Here is a 12,370-nt window from a genome sequence, read left to right as displayed (position 1 = left end):
AGCGCTGATAAAATAAAACACTATGCCGTGAGCAGGATTCGAACCTGGGTTATTGCGGCCACAACGCAAGGTACTAACCACTATACGATCACGGCTGTCCGGGGAGGACGAACGGGTGAGCTTATACGTGGCTGTCCACCGAAGTTAATCTACAGCTGAAATAAAAGCATGAATATTTCGTCCTACAGACAATGCCCGGTGAACTCGGAAGCACATACAGACCCTTCCTTTCACTGTTTCCATACGCTCCCCTTTCAGGAGCGCTGATAAAATAAAACACAATGCTGTGACCAGGATTCGAAACTGGGTTATTGCGGCCACAACGCAAGGTACTAACCACTATACGATCACGGCTGTCCGGGGAGGACGCACGGGTGAGCTTATACGTGGCTGTCCACCGAAGTTAATCTACAGCTGAAATAAAAGCATGAATATTTCGTCCTACAGACAATGTCCGGTGAACTCGGAAGCACATACAGCCCCTTCCTTTCACTGTTTTCATACGCTCCCCTTTCAGCAGCGCTGATAAAATAAAACACTATGCCGTGACCAGGATTCGAACCTGGGTTATTGCGGCCACAACGCAAGCTACTAACCACTATACAATCACGGCTGTCCGGAGAGGACGCACGGGTGAGCTTATACGTGGCTGTCCACCGAAGTTAATCTACAGCTGAAATAAAAGCATGAATATTTCGTCCCACAGACAATGTCCGGTGAACTCGGAAGCACATACAGCCCCTTGCTTTCACTGTTTTCATACGCTCCCCTTTCAGGAGCGCTGATAAAATAAAACACTATGCCGTGACCAGTATTCGAACCTGAGTTATTGCGCCCACAACACAAGGTACAAACCACTATGCGATCACGGCTGTCCGCGGAGGACGCACGGGTGAGCTTATACGTGGCTGTCCACCGAAGTTAATCTACAGCTGAAATAAAAGCATGAATATTTCGTCCTACAGACAACGTCCGGTGAAGTCGGAAGCACATACAGCCCCTTCCTTTCACTGTTTTCATACGCTCCCCTTTCAGGAGCGCTCATAAAATAAAACACTATGCCGTGACCAGGATTCGAACCTGGGTTATTGCGGCCACAACGCAAGGTACTAACCACTATACGATCACAGCTGTCCGGGAAGGACGCACGGGAGAGCTTATACGTGGCTGTACACCGAACTTAATCTACAACGGAAATAAAAGCATGATTATTTCGTCCTACAGACAATGTCCGGTGAACTTGGAAGCTCATACAGCCCCTTGCTTTAACTATTTTCATACGCTCCCCTTTCAGGAGCGCTGATAAAATAAAACACTATGCCGTGACCAGTATTCGAACCTGGGTTATTACGGCCACAACGCAAGGTACTAACCACTATGCGATCACGGCTGTCGGCGGAGGACGCACGGGTGAGCTTATACGTGGCTGTCCACCGAAGTTAATCTACAGCTTCAATAAAAGCATGAGTATTTCGTCCTACAGACAATGTCCGGTGAAGTCGGAAGCACATACAGCCCCTTCCTTTCACTGTTTTGATACGCTCCCCTTTCAAGGGCGCTGATAAAATGAAACACTATGCCGTGACCAGTATTCGAACCTGGGTTATTGCGGCCACAACGCAAGGTACTAACCACAATGCGATCAGGGCTGTCCGGGGAGGACGTACAGGTGTGCTTTTACGTGGCTGTCCACAAAAGTTAAACTACAGCTGAAATAAAAGCGTGGTTATTTCGTCCTACAGACAATGTCCGGTAAGCTCGGAAGCACATACAGCCCCTTCCTCTTCCTGTTTTCATAGGCTGCCCTTTCAGGAGCGCTGTAAAATAAAATAAAATGCCGTGACCAGGATTGGAACCTGGGTTATTGCGGCCACAACGCAAGGTACTAACCACTATACGATCACGGCTGTCCGGGGAGGACGTACAGGTGTGCTTTTACGTGGCTGTCCACAAAATTTAATCTACAGCTGAAATAAAAGCGTGGTTATTTCGTCCTACAGACAATGTCCGGTAAACTCGGAAGCACATACAGCCCCTTCCTCTTCCTGTTTTCATAGGCTGCCCTTTCAGGAGCGCTGTAAAATAAAATAAAATGCCGTGACCAGGATTCGAACCTGGGTTATTGCGGCCACAACGCAAGGTACTAACCACTATACGATCACGGCTGTCCGGGGAGGACGTACAGGTGTGCTTTTACGTGGCTGTCCACAAAATTTAAACTACAGCTGAAATAAAAGCGTGGTTATTTCGTCCTACAGACAATGTAAGGTGAACTCGGAAGCACATACATCCCCTTCCTCTTCCTGTTTTCATAGGCTGCCCTTTCAGGAGCGCTGTAAAATAAAATGAAATGGTGTGACCAGGATTCGAACCTGGGTTATTGCGGCCACAACGCAAGGTACTAACCACTATACGATCACAGCTGTCCGGGGATGACGTGCAGGTGTGCTTTTATGTGGCTGTCCACAAAATTTAAACTACAGCTGAAATAAAAGCGTGGTTATTTCGTCCTACAGACAATGTAAGGTGAACTCGGAAGCACATACAGCCCCTTCCTCTTCCTGTTTTCATAGGCTGCCCTTTCTGGAGCGCTGTAAAATAAAATAAAATGCCGTGACCAGGATTCGAACCTGGGTTATTGCGGCCACAACGCAAGGTACTAACCACTATACGATCACGGCTGTCCGGGGAGGACGTGCAGGTGTGCTTTTACGTGGCTGTCCACAAAATTTAAACTACAGCTGAAATAAAAGCGTGGTTATTTCGTCCTACAGACAATGTAAGGTGAACTCGGAAGCACATACAGCCCCTTCCTCTTCCTGTTTTCATAGGCTGCCCTTTCAGGAGCGCTGTAAAATAAAATGAAATGCTATGACCAGGATTCAAACCGGGGTAATTGCGGCCACAACGCAAGGTACTAACCACTATACGATCACGGCTGTCCGGGGAGGACGTACAGGTGTGCTTTTACGTGGCTGTCCACAAAATTTAAACTACAGCTGAAATAAAAGCGTGGTTATTTCGTCCTACAGACAATGTAAGGTGAACTCGGAAGCACATACAGCCCCTTCCTCTTCCTGTTTTCATAGGCTGCCCTTTCAGGAGCGCTGTAAAATAAAATGAAATGCTGTGACCAGGATTCGAACCTGGGTTATTGCGGCCACAACGCAAGGTACTAACCACTATACGATCACGGCTGTCCGGGGAGGACGTGCAGGTGTGCTTTTACCTGGCTGTCCACAAAATTTAAACAACAGCTGAAATAAAAGCGTGGTTATTTCGTCCTACAGACAATGTAAGGTGAACTCGGAAGCACATACAGCCCCGTCCTCTTCCTGTTTTCATAGGCTGCCCTTTCTGGAGTGCTGTAAAATAAAATAAAATGCCGTGACCAGGATTCGAACCTGGGTTATTGCGGCCACAACGCAAGGTACTAACCACTATACGATGACGGCTGTCCGGCGAGGACGTGCAGGTGTGCTTTTACGTGGCTGTCCACAAAATTTAAACTACAGCTGAAATAAAAGCGTGGTTATTTCGTCCTACAGACAATTTAAGGTGAACTCGGAAGCACATACAGCCCCTTCCTCTTCCTGTTTTCATAGGCTGCCCTTTCAGGAGCGCTGTAAAATAAAATGAAATGCCGTGACCAGGATTCGAACCTGGGTTATTGCGGCCACAACGCAAGGTACTAACCACTATACGATCACGGCTGTCCGGGGAGGACGTGCAGGTGTGCTTTTACGTGGCTGTCCACAAAATTTAAACTACAGCTAAAATAAAAGCGTGGTTATTTCGTCCTACAGACAATGTAAGGTGAACTCGGAAGCACATACAGCCCCTTCCTCTTCCTGTTTTCATAGGCTGCCCTTTCAGGAGCGCTGTAAAATAAAATGAAATGCTATGACCAGGATTCAAACCGGGGTAATTGCGGCCACAACGCAAGGTACTAACCACTATACGATCACGGCTGTCCGGGGAGGACGTACAGGTGTGCTTTTACGTGGCTGTCCACAAAATTTAAACTACAGCTGAAATAAAAGCGTGGTTATTTCGTCCTACAGAAAATGTAAGGTGAACTCGGAAGCACATACAGCCCCTTCCTCTTCCTGTTTTCATAGGCTGCCCTTTCAGGAGCGCTGTAAAATAAAATGAAATGCTGTGACCAGGATTCGAACCTGGGTTATTGCGGGCACAACGCAAGGTACTAACCACTATACGATCACGGCTGTACGGGGATTTTTTTTTTCTTTATTGCCTGTATGAACACCAGAACACAAATGCGTCAATGATAGGTTAAAAACCGCCGACCATGCTTTGGCTGGCGGAAAGATTTAAAATAAATATCAAAAGTACACAAATCTTCCAAAATTGGTAACCATTCCAGCTCTATACCCTGGGTTGTAGCAATATCGTACATCGAAGTCATGCTTTGTGCAAAATACTTGCTAACGGTTTGGGCGTGTACGTCCGCATGGCGTACAGCCATTCGCGACCTCCAAATTGAATGCAATGCTACAGCCATTATGAGGTCGTACGGCACACCATCAGAACACTCAACGGGGAGATACCGTATTCCCTGTGGTGTTACAGGCAATTCTTTCTTCAGGGTTCTTCTTTCTTCAGGACATCCCAAAAGAAGATGGCATCCCAGCACTCCATGAAAACATGCTCCACAGTCTCTGGTTTATTGCACAAAGAACACGTGCTGGACCAAACCTCGTATAACCCCTTTTCCTGCATCCATGTCTTTACTGGAAGAGCGTTCGTGTGCAGCTTAAAGAAAAACATTTTCACGGACGCTGGGATAACCATCTTCTTTACACGTGACAAAACATTTTGACCAGGTCCTTTACAATACATTGACCTGTAACGGGGCACCGGAAAAAGAATATCCTTCAAATCTTTTGTTAGCATTTTCCTGGACACAGTAGACAGATATTCCAAAGAGAAACGTACCGCCAGAAACCGAAAAGCATCAACAACTTCTTTCAAAAAACCCTTGCATCGTATAGGTCCTCTGTTACTGGAGGACACAACAAACTCAGGTAGTACATTGGGAAGAGTCATCTGCAAAAAACGTGCGCAGAAAAGGATCCTCCGCATCCCTTAGGAACAAAAAACGGTTCACAATTTGCCTCAAAAACACATGGCACAAACCGACTCCTCCGTGTTTCACACTTCGAAACAGATTACTTCTGCTTGTACGCTCCCACAGCGAACCCCACACGAAGACAGCAAAGACACGGTGAATCTTCTGGACATGCGTCCTTGAACAATGTAATATCTGCATAACGTACCACAGTTTCGCCAAGAGAAAAAGGTTACAAACGGTGGCCCGTGCGAAAACGGATAATGCGCGGCCTCCCCATTTGTTGGCTTTTTCGCGTAGACCCATCACTTCCCCACTCCAATACTCCTCACTATTCTGATGGTATTCCAAAGGCACTCCTAGGTAACGTGCTGGCGTTGTCGACCAGCTAACGTTCTGAAACACTTCTGGGGTTGCTGCCCACTCTCCGTACCAAAAACCGCAACATTTATTCCAGTTCACTGAACTGCAGGTGACACCGCAAAACTCTTTAGTGACAACTATTACTTTTTCTACACTTTGTTTATCCTCACAAAATACCGCGACGTCATCGGCGTAGGTTAATAGCTTCACTTCACTTGAGTGCAAACGAAAACCATGAATGTCATTGTCAATTATTATTCTTAAACAGAAAGGCTCTAAGAAAATACAGAAAAGGAGAGGTGAAGCTGGGCACCCTTGCCTCACCGAAGATTCTACAGATAAACTTTTTGTTACATTCTTGTTGATAATGAGCTGTGTGGTGCAATTTTTGTAAGCCATTCGGACACCCCTGAAAAGCACGTCACCCACATTGACATGTTCTAAAATGCAAAACAAAATTTCATGAGAGACGCGGTCGAATGCTTTTTCGAAATCAATTTGTAGCATCGCTACTTTCTGCTTAAACATATCGCAGCCCTGCAGCACACTGCGAGCAATGTGTGTGTTTGTCTGTATGCTCCGACCCCGGATTCCACATGTCTGGTGTGGTCCCACAAGCGATGTTACAATTCTCTGCAATCTTTTTGCCAGTACTTTCATAAAAATCTTGTAGTCTACGTTAGCAAGGGTGATTGGACGGTAACCCGTTACATTTTGAAGTTTAGCAGGATCGTCTGATTTCGGAATCAACACCGTGTGTGTTCTTGTAAATGACTTTGGTAGTTCGTTTTTTTCAAAAGCATCTAGGAAAACGAGAAATAAGAATGGCGCCACTACACCGATAAACTTCTTATAAAATTCCGCTGACAGACCATCAGGCCCCGGCGCTTTGCCCACTTTTAAGTCGCCTATGGCTGCTTCAATTTCTGGCAATGTTATTGGTTCTTCGAGTTGAACTTTCACCTCATCTTCCAGTCTTGGCATGAATTTAAGATAATCTTGCCTAAATCTTTCGCTACAAGGGTGAGCTGTGCTAAAAAGATTTGTGTAATGTTCAATGAAAGCTGCTTTTATGTTTTCTACATCTTTAGTCAAACGTCCCTGCCATAGTATTTCTTCAATTTTATTCCGCTTTGCGTACCTCATTTCATCGCTTAAGGCCCTTTTCATGGGCATCTCCCCCGCTAGCAAACTTTCTGCGCGCGCACGTATTGTTGCTCCCCGGTATCGCTCTTTATCGATGGCTTCCAACCTGCTTTTTATTTGTGAGATGTCGTCGTTGAAAGCGCCCGGCATTTCACATTCCAGTTGGAGCATGCGTTTAAGATTACTCCTGAGCTCATTCTCATTCTTTCTTTCAGCCCTTGCAATGATTGCTGCCCTTTCTACAGCGGACAGTTTACTATCTTCTTTTATACGTTCCCATCTATCTCCCCAGGCCATGCTTTCGTTACTTTTTTGTTTGTTGAAAGCTTCCATCACATCATCGTTGTACCTTTCATCACTTAAAAGTTTTGTATTTAGTTTCCATAGGTCCCAGCTAAACGTCTTGAAGTTGCTCCTCCTCCCCCCTAGCCAGAAAGAAACGAGACAGTGATCGCTGAAAGACACATACTCAACGTTATAGCTCTTGCAGTTGGGAGCTAAATCGCCCGACAAATAAATCCTATCTAAGCGGGCGTGGCTAGCCCCCTGAAAATGCGTGAACCGTAGCGTGTTCACGTTATCAGAGCAATGGGCGACGTCAACTAACTCGTGTTTTTCTAGCAGTTCTGTCAGCAGCTGAGTACTGGAATCTTGCCACTTACTGGCGCCAGATCGGTCTACCCTCTCGCAAACACAGTTAAAATCACCTAATAAAATGACATGCCTTTCGCAATCCAAAAACCCTTCGATAGATTCAAAGAACACATTTCCCTCTCGGCACACCGTTGGTGCATAAATACACAAAGCGCGAAAACTATAGCCGAAATAAACAAAATCGCATACAATAAACCTACCAAACACAAACGATACAACACTCTCGATCTGAATACCAACATTGTTTCTAAAGAAGATGCAACACCCCCCCGCACACCCCACTGCATGGCTTACACACGCACTAAAGCTGTTTGACAAAGGTTTTATCATTTTTTCAGTACTCTCTTCACTTTCTATCTTCGTCTCCTGTATCGCCAGAACATCGATTTCTTTTTCGTACATTATTCTACGCAATTGACATTGTTTGCGCCTTTCTCCGAGGCCTCGCACGTTTAGCGTGGCTATATGTAGCGGCCTTTGAAGTACTGCCATTTAAGAACGGGAAAGAAACAAAGCAGACAGTACTGTTCGTGTCGTCAGCTTACATGCTCCTCGTATTCCCGTCGGTGTGTCGCTCCTTTCGGGTGCGGCTGTCCGTGCTTTTTCCGGGTTGCGCGGTTGCTCAGCTCTACCAGGGCCTGACCTTGCCATCGTTGCGTAACGTCCCATCCAGGCGTCGTGCTTAAGTCCCGTAGCGTGAGCATTGCACTCAGTACCCCCACTCCCACCACCCTTTTCGACGGTCTGACTCAGGTGACGGACGGCCGACCTTTGTTACGATCCGGAGGTATGTTGGGCTTCGGTTTCAGGGATGCGCGTCGAACCTGTGGAGCCGCCTTGGACGGCGGTTTCCCGGTGTTCAGCGCCTCGGTGCCTTCGTCGCTCACCTCTGCTCGGGGTCGCTTGCCAACCGAGGAGCTGGCTGCGTCGTCCCCGAGTTCCATGCGCCCAGTCTGGTCTCCCTCGAGTTGCACCTTTTCTTCTTTGCCTGTGGACTGAAACGTGGATGCTTCTTCCGGCACTTCAGGCACCTCATCGATAATTCCGGGTTCCTTGGGCGCTGGCTGCTGTGCCGCGTCTTCCGAGGCCCTCTCGGTGGGCGTGGCCCCGCGCGGCAGTCCGTCGCCTCCTCCCTTCGCCGCCTCCTCGGCGTCCGCCGCGTCCATAATAAACTCCGACTGCTGGTCGTCCTCCCCTGATCCCGCAACGTTGGCATATGTGCGTACGCACTGGCTCTCGTCGTGGCCGAAGCGACGACAAAGAACGCAGCGCGGCACCCGGCACTCGCGCCGAATGTGGCCGCTCCGGTGGCAGCGAAGACACAGGGGCACCCTCCCGGGCACCACCAGCAAGGCCATCTCGCCGGCGACTCGTACCTGGTGAGGGAGGTCATCCACGCTGATACCCGTCTTCAGCCGGAGGGTGACCAGGCGCGTCGTCGAAGACTGCGCAGAGCAGCCTGGCACACGCCATCGGTCCCTGGTCACTTCAGTGACCTTTCCGTAAAGCCCCAGGGCGCTTCGCACGTCGTCGTCGGGGACGTGGTGGAGCACCCAGTGGAGCTTTAAACGGACATCCTGGTTTCGAGGATCGATCACGAGGCACCGACGTTCCTTGACTCGAAGTTCTCCGGCGGCAACAAGTTTCCGAGCCCCTTCAGCGTCCTTGAAAGTCACCGCCCACAAATGGTTCATCTGGTACGCCCCCAAGGCGACAACCTCGGGGAGCAGCGCCAGACGAACCAGAATATCACGAAAATCTTCCACCTTGTAAGGTCTTCCTTTGACGTCCGCGTGCAAAAATATTGTGTTAAGGGCAGATGGTCCTGATGGTAGATGGGTCAGAATAACTTGGTAGTCCTGGGTATCGATATCACGAACAGCAGACCTGTTACCGCGGGCCGAAGGGCCCGCTAAAACCGCTCCTTGCACGGAGCTTGCCATTCCCCGTCCGCACGGTACGGTGGCCGGAAGTGGAATCCCACGGCTGTACGGGGAGAACGTGCAGGTGTGCTTTTACGTGGCTGTCCAAAAATTTAAACTACAGCTGAAATAAAAGCGTGGTTATTTCGTCCTACAGAAAATGTAAGGTGAACTCGGAAGCACATACAGCCCCTTCCTCTTCCTGTTTTCATAGGCTGCCCTTTCTGGAGCGCTGTAAAATAAAATGAAATGCTGTGACCAGGATTCGAACCTGGGTTATTGCGGGCACAACGCAAGGTACTAACCACTATACGATCACGGCTGTCCGGGGAGGACGTACAGGTGTGCTTTTACGTGGTTGTCCACAAAATTTAAACTACAGCTGAAATAAAAGCGTGGTTATTTCGTCCTACAGACAATGTAAGGTGAACTCGGAAGCACATACAGCCCCTTCGTCTTCCTGTTTTCATAGAATGCCCTTTCAGGAGCGCTGTAAAATAAAATGAAATGCTGTGACCAGGATTCGAACCTGGGTTATTGCGGGCACAACGCAAGGTACTAACCACTATACGATCACGGCTGTCCGGGGAGGACGTGCAGGTGTGCTTTTACGTGGCTGTCCACAAAATTTAAACTACAGCTGAAATAAAAGCGTGGTTATTTCGTCCTACAGAAAATGTAAGGTGAACTCGGAAGCACATACAGCCCCTTCCTCTTCCTGTTTTCATAGGCTGCCCTTTCAGGAGCGCTGTAAAATAAAATGAAATGCTGTGACCAGGATTCGAACCTGGGTTATGGCGGGCACAACGCAATGTACTAACCACTATACGATCACGGCTGTCCGGGGAGGACGTGCAGGTGTGCTTTTACGTGGCTGTCCACAAAATTTAAACTACAGCTGAAAAAAAAGCGTGGTTATTTCGTCCTACAGAAAATGTAAGGTGAACTCGGAAGCAAATACAGCCCCTTCCTCTTCCTGTTTTCATAGGCTGCCCTTTCAGGAGCGCTGTAAAATAAAATGAAATGCTGTGACCAGGATTCGAACCTGGGTTATTGCGGGCACAACGCAAGGTACTAACCACTATACGATCACGGCTGTACGGGGAGGACGTGCAGGTGTGCTTTTACGTGGCTGTCCACAAAATTTAAACTACAGCTGAAATAAAAGCGTGGTTATTTCGTCCTACAGAAAATGTAAGGTGAACTCGGAAGCACATACAGCCCCTTCCTCTTCCTGTTTTCATAGGCTGCCCTTTCAGGAGCGCTGTAAAATAAAATAAAATGCCGTGACCAGGATTCGAACCTGGGTTATTGCGGCCACAACGCAAGGTACTAACCACTATACTATCACGGCTGTGCGGGGAGGACGTACAGGTGTGCTTTTACGTGGCTGTCCACAAAATTTAAACTACAGCTGAAATAAAAGCGTGGTTATTTCGTCCTACAGACAAGGTAAGGTGAACTCGGAAGCCCATACAGCCCCTTCCTCTTCCTGTTTTCATAGGCTGCCCTTTCAGGAGCGCTGTAAAATAAAATGAAATGCTGTGACCAGGATTCGAACCTGGGTTATTGCGGCCACAACGCAAGGTACTAACCACTATGCGATCACGGCTGTCCGGGGAGGACGTACAGGTGTGCTTTTACGTGGCTGTCCACAAAATTTAAACTACAGCTGAAATAAAAGCGTGGTTATTTCGTCCTACAGACAATGTAAGGTGAACTCGGAAGCACATACAGCCCCTTCGTCTTCCTGTTTTCATAGAATGCCCTTTCAGGAGCGCTGTAAAATAAAATGAAATGCTGTGACCAGGATTCGAACCTGGGTTATGGCGGGCACAACGCAATGTACTAACCACTATACGATCACGGCTGTCCGGGGAGGACGTGCAGGTGTGCTTTTACGTGGCTGTCCACAAAATTTAAACTACAGCTGAAAAAAAAGCGTGGTTATTTCGTCCTACAGAAAATGTAAGGTGAACTCGGAAGCAAATACAGCCCCTTCCTCTTCCTGTTTTCATAGGCTGCCCTTTCAGGAGCGCTGTAAAATAAAATGAAATGCTGTGACCAGGATTCGAACCTGGGTTATTGCGGGCACAACGCAAGGTACTAACCACTATACGATCACGGCTGTACGGGGAGGACGTGCAGGTGTGCTTTTACGTGGCTGTCCACAAAATTTAAACTACAGCTGAAATAAAAGCGTGGTTATTTCGTCCTACAGAAAATGTAAGGTGAACTCGGAAGCACATACAGCCCCTTCCTCTTCCTGTTTTCATAGGCTGCCCTTTCAGGAGCGCTGTAAAATAAAATAAAATGCCGTGACCAGGATTCGAACCTGGGTTATTGCGGCCACAACGCAAGGTACTAACCACTATACTATCACGGCTGTGCGGGGAGGACGTACAGGTGTGCTTTTACGTGGCTGTCCACAAAATTTAAACTACAGCTGAAATAAAAGCGTGGTTATTTCGTCCTACAGACAAGGTAAGGTGAACTCGGAAGCCCATACAGCCCCTTGCTCTTCCTGTTTTCATAGGCTGCCCTTTCAGGAGCGCTGTAAAATAAAATGAAATGCTGTGACCAGGATTCGAACCTGGGTTATTGCGGCCACAACGCAAGGTACTAACCACTATACGATCACGGCTGTCCGGGGAGGACGTGCAGGTGTGCTTTTACGTGGCTGTCCACAAAATTTAAACTACACCTGAAATAAAAGCGTGGTTATTTCGTCCTACAGAAAATGTAAGGTGAACTCGGAAGCACATACAGCCCCTTCCTCTTCCCGTTTTTATAGGCTGCCCTTTCAGGAGCGCTGTAAAATAAAATAAAATGCCGTGACCAGGATTCGAACCTGGGTTTTGGCGGCCACAACGCAAGGTACTAACCACTATACGATCACGGCTGTCCGGGGAGGACGTACAGGTGTGCTTTTACGTGGCTGTCCACAAAATTTAATCTACAGCTGAAATAAAAGCGTGGTTATTTCGTCCTACAGAAAATGTAAGGTGAACTCGGAAGCACATACAGCCCCTTCCTCTTCCCGTTTTCATAGGCTGCCCTTTCAGGAGCGCTGTAAAATAAAATAAAATGCCGTGACCAGGATTCGAACCTGGGTTTTTGCGGCCACAACGCAAGGTACTAACCACTATACGATCACGGCTGTCCGGGGAGGACGTACAGGTGTGCTTTTACG

At 47.9% G+C, this 12,370-nt stretch overlaps 2 protein-coding genes and 8 non-coding genes across 10 annotated transcripts in view; 1 reads left to right on the top strand and 9 right to left on the bottom strand.

The window, feature by feature from the left end:
* The window catches only part of LOC144167400 (lipopolysaccharide-induced tumor necrosis factor-alpha factor homolog), a 48,288-nt gene that overhangs the window by 16,782 nt on the left and 19,136 nt on the right, over positions 1–12,370 (top strand). The gene's annotated exons all lie outside the window — the stretch shown is intronic.
* Trnah-gug (transfer RNA histidin (anticodon GUG)) lies at positions 1,060–1,131 on the bottom strand. Its single transcript has one exon. It is a non-coding gene; the product is annotated as a tRNA-His (tRNA).
* On the bottom strand, positions 2,094–2,165 carry Trnah-gug (transfer RNA histidin (anticodon GUG)). The gene has a single exon. It is a non-coding gene; the product is annotated as a tRNA-His (tRNA).
* Trnah-gug (transfer RNA histidin (anticodon GUG)) lies at positions 2,610–2,681 on the bottom strand. Its single transcript has one exon. It is a non-coding gene; the product is annotated as a tRNA-His (tRNA).
* On the bottom strand, positions 3,642–3,713 carry Trnah-gug (transfer RNA histidin (anticodon GUG)). The gene has a single exon. It is a non-coding gene; the product is annotated as a tRNA-His (tRNA).
* On the bottom strand, positions 8,005–9,233 carry LOC144170925 (uncharacterized). The gene has a single exon (XM_077700925.1). The coding sequence runs from the start codon at positions 9,196–9,198 to the stop codon at positions 8,005–8,007; it is 1,194 nt and encodes a 397-aa protein (XP_077557051.1). The 5' UTR covers positions 9,199–9,233.
* Trnah-gug (transfer RNA histidin (anticodon GUG)) lies at positions 10,460–10,531 on the bottom strand. Its single transcript has one exon. It is a non-coding gene; the product is annotated as a tRNA-His (tRNA).
* On the bottom strand, positions 11,492–11,563 carry Trnah-gug (transfer RNA histidin (anticodon GUG)). The gene has a single exon. It is a non-coding gene; the product is annotated as a tRNA-His (tRNA).
* On the bottom strand, positions 12,008–12,079 carry Trnah-gug (transfer RNA histidin (anticodon GUG)). Its single transcript has one exon. It is a non-coding gene; the product is annotated as a tRNA-His (tRNA).
* Positions 12,266–12,337, bottom strand: Trnah-gug (transfer RNA histidin (anticodon GUG)). Its single transcript has one exon. It is a non-coding gene; the product is annotated as a tRNA-His (tRNA).

Source organism: Haemaphysalis longicornis, unplaced genomic scaffold, assembly GCF_048455015.1.
Source record: "Haemaphysalis longicornis isolate Haplotype H1 unplaced genomic scaffold, Haemaphysalis longicornis Haplotype H1 scaffold_2, whole genome shotgun sequence".
NCBI lineage: Eukaryota > Metazoa > Arthropoda > Arachnida > Ixodida > Ixodidae > Haemaphysalis > Haemaphysalis longicornis.
Note: the sequence above shows the minus strand (reverse complement) of the source record. Positions and strands in the feature narration are given on the sequence as shown.

Excerpts from the sequence above, each read along its gene's own strand:
- LOC144170925 (XM_077700925.1), bottom strand. The coding sequence starts at position 9,198 with ATGGCAAGCTCCGTGCAAGGAGCGGTTTTAGCGGGCCCTTCGGCCCGC.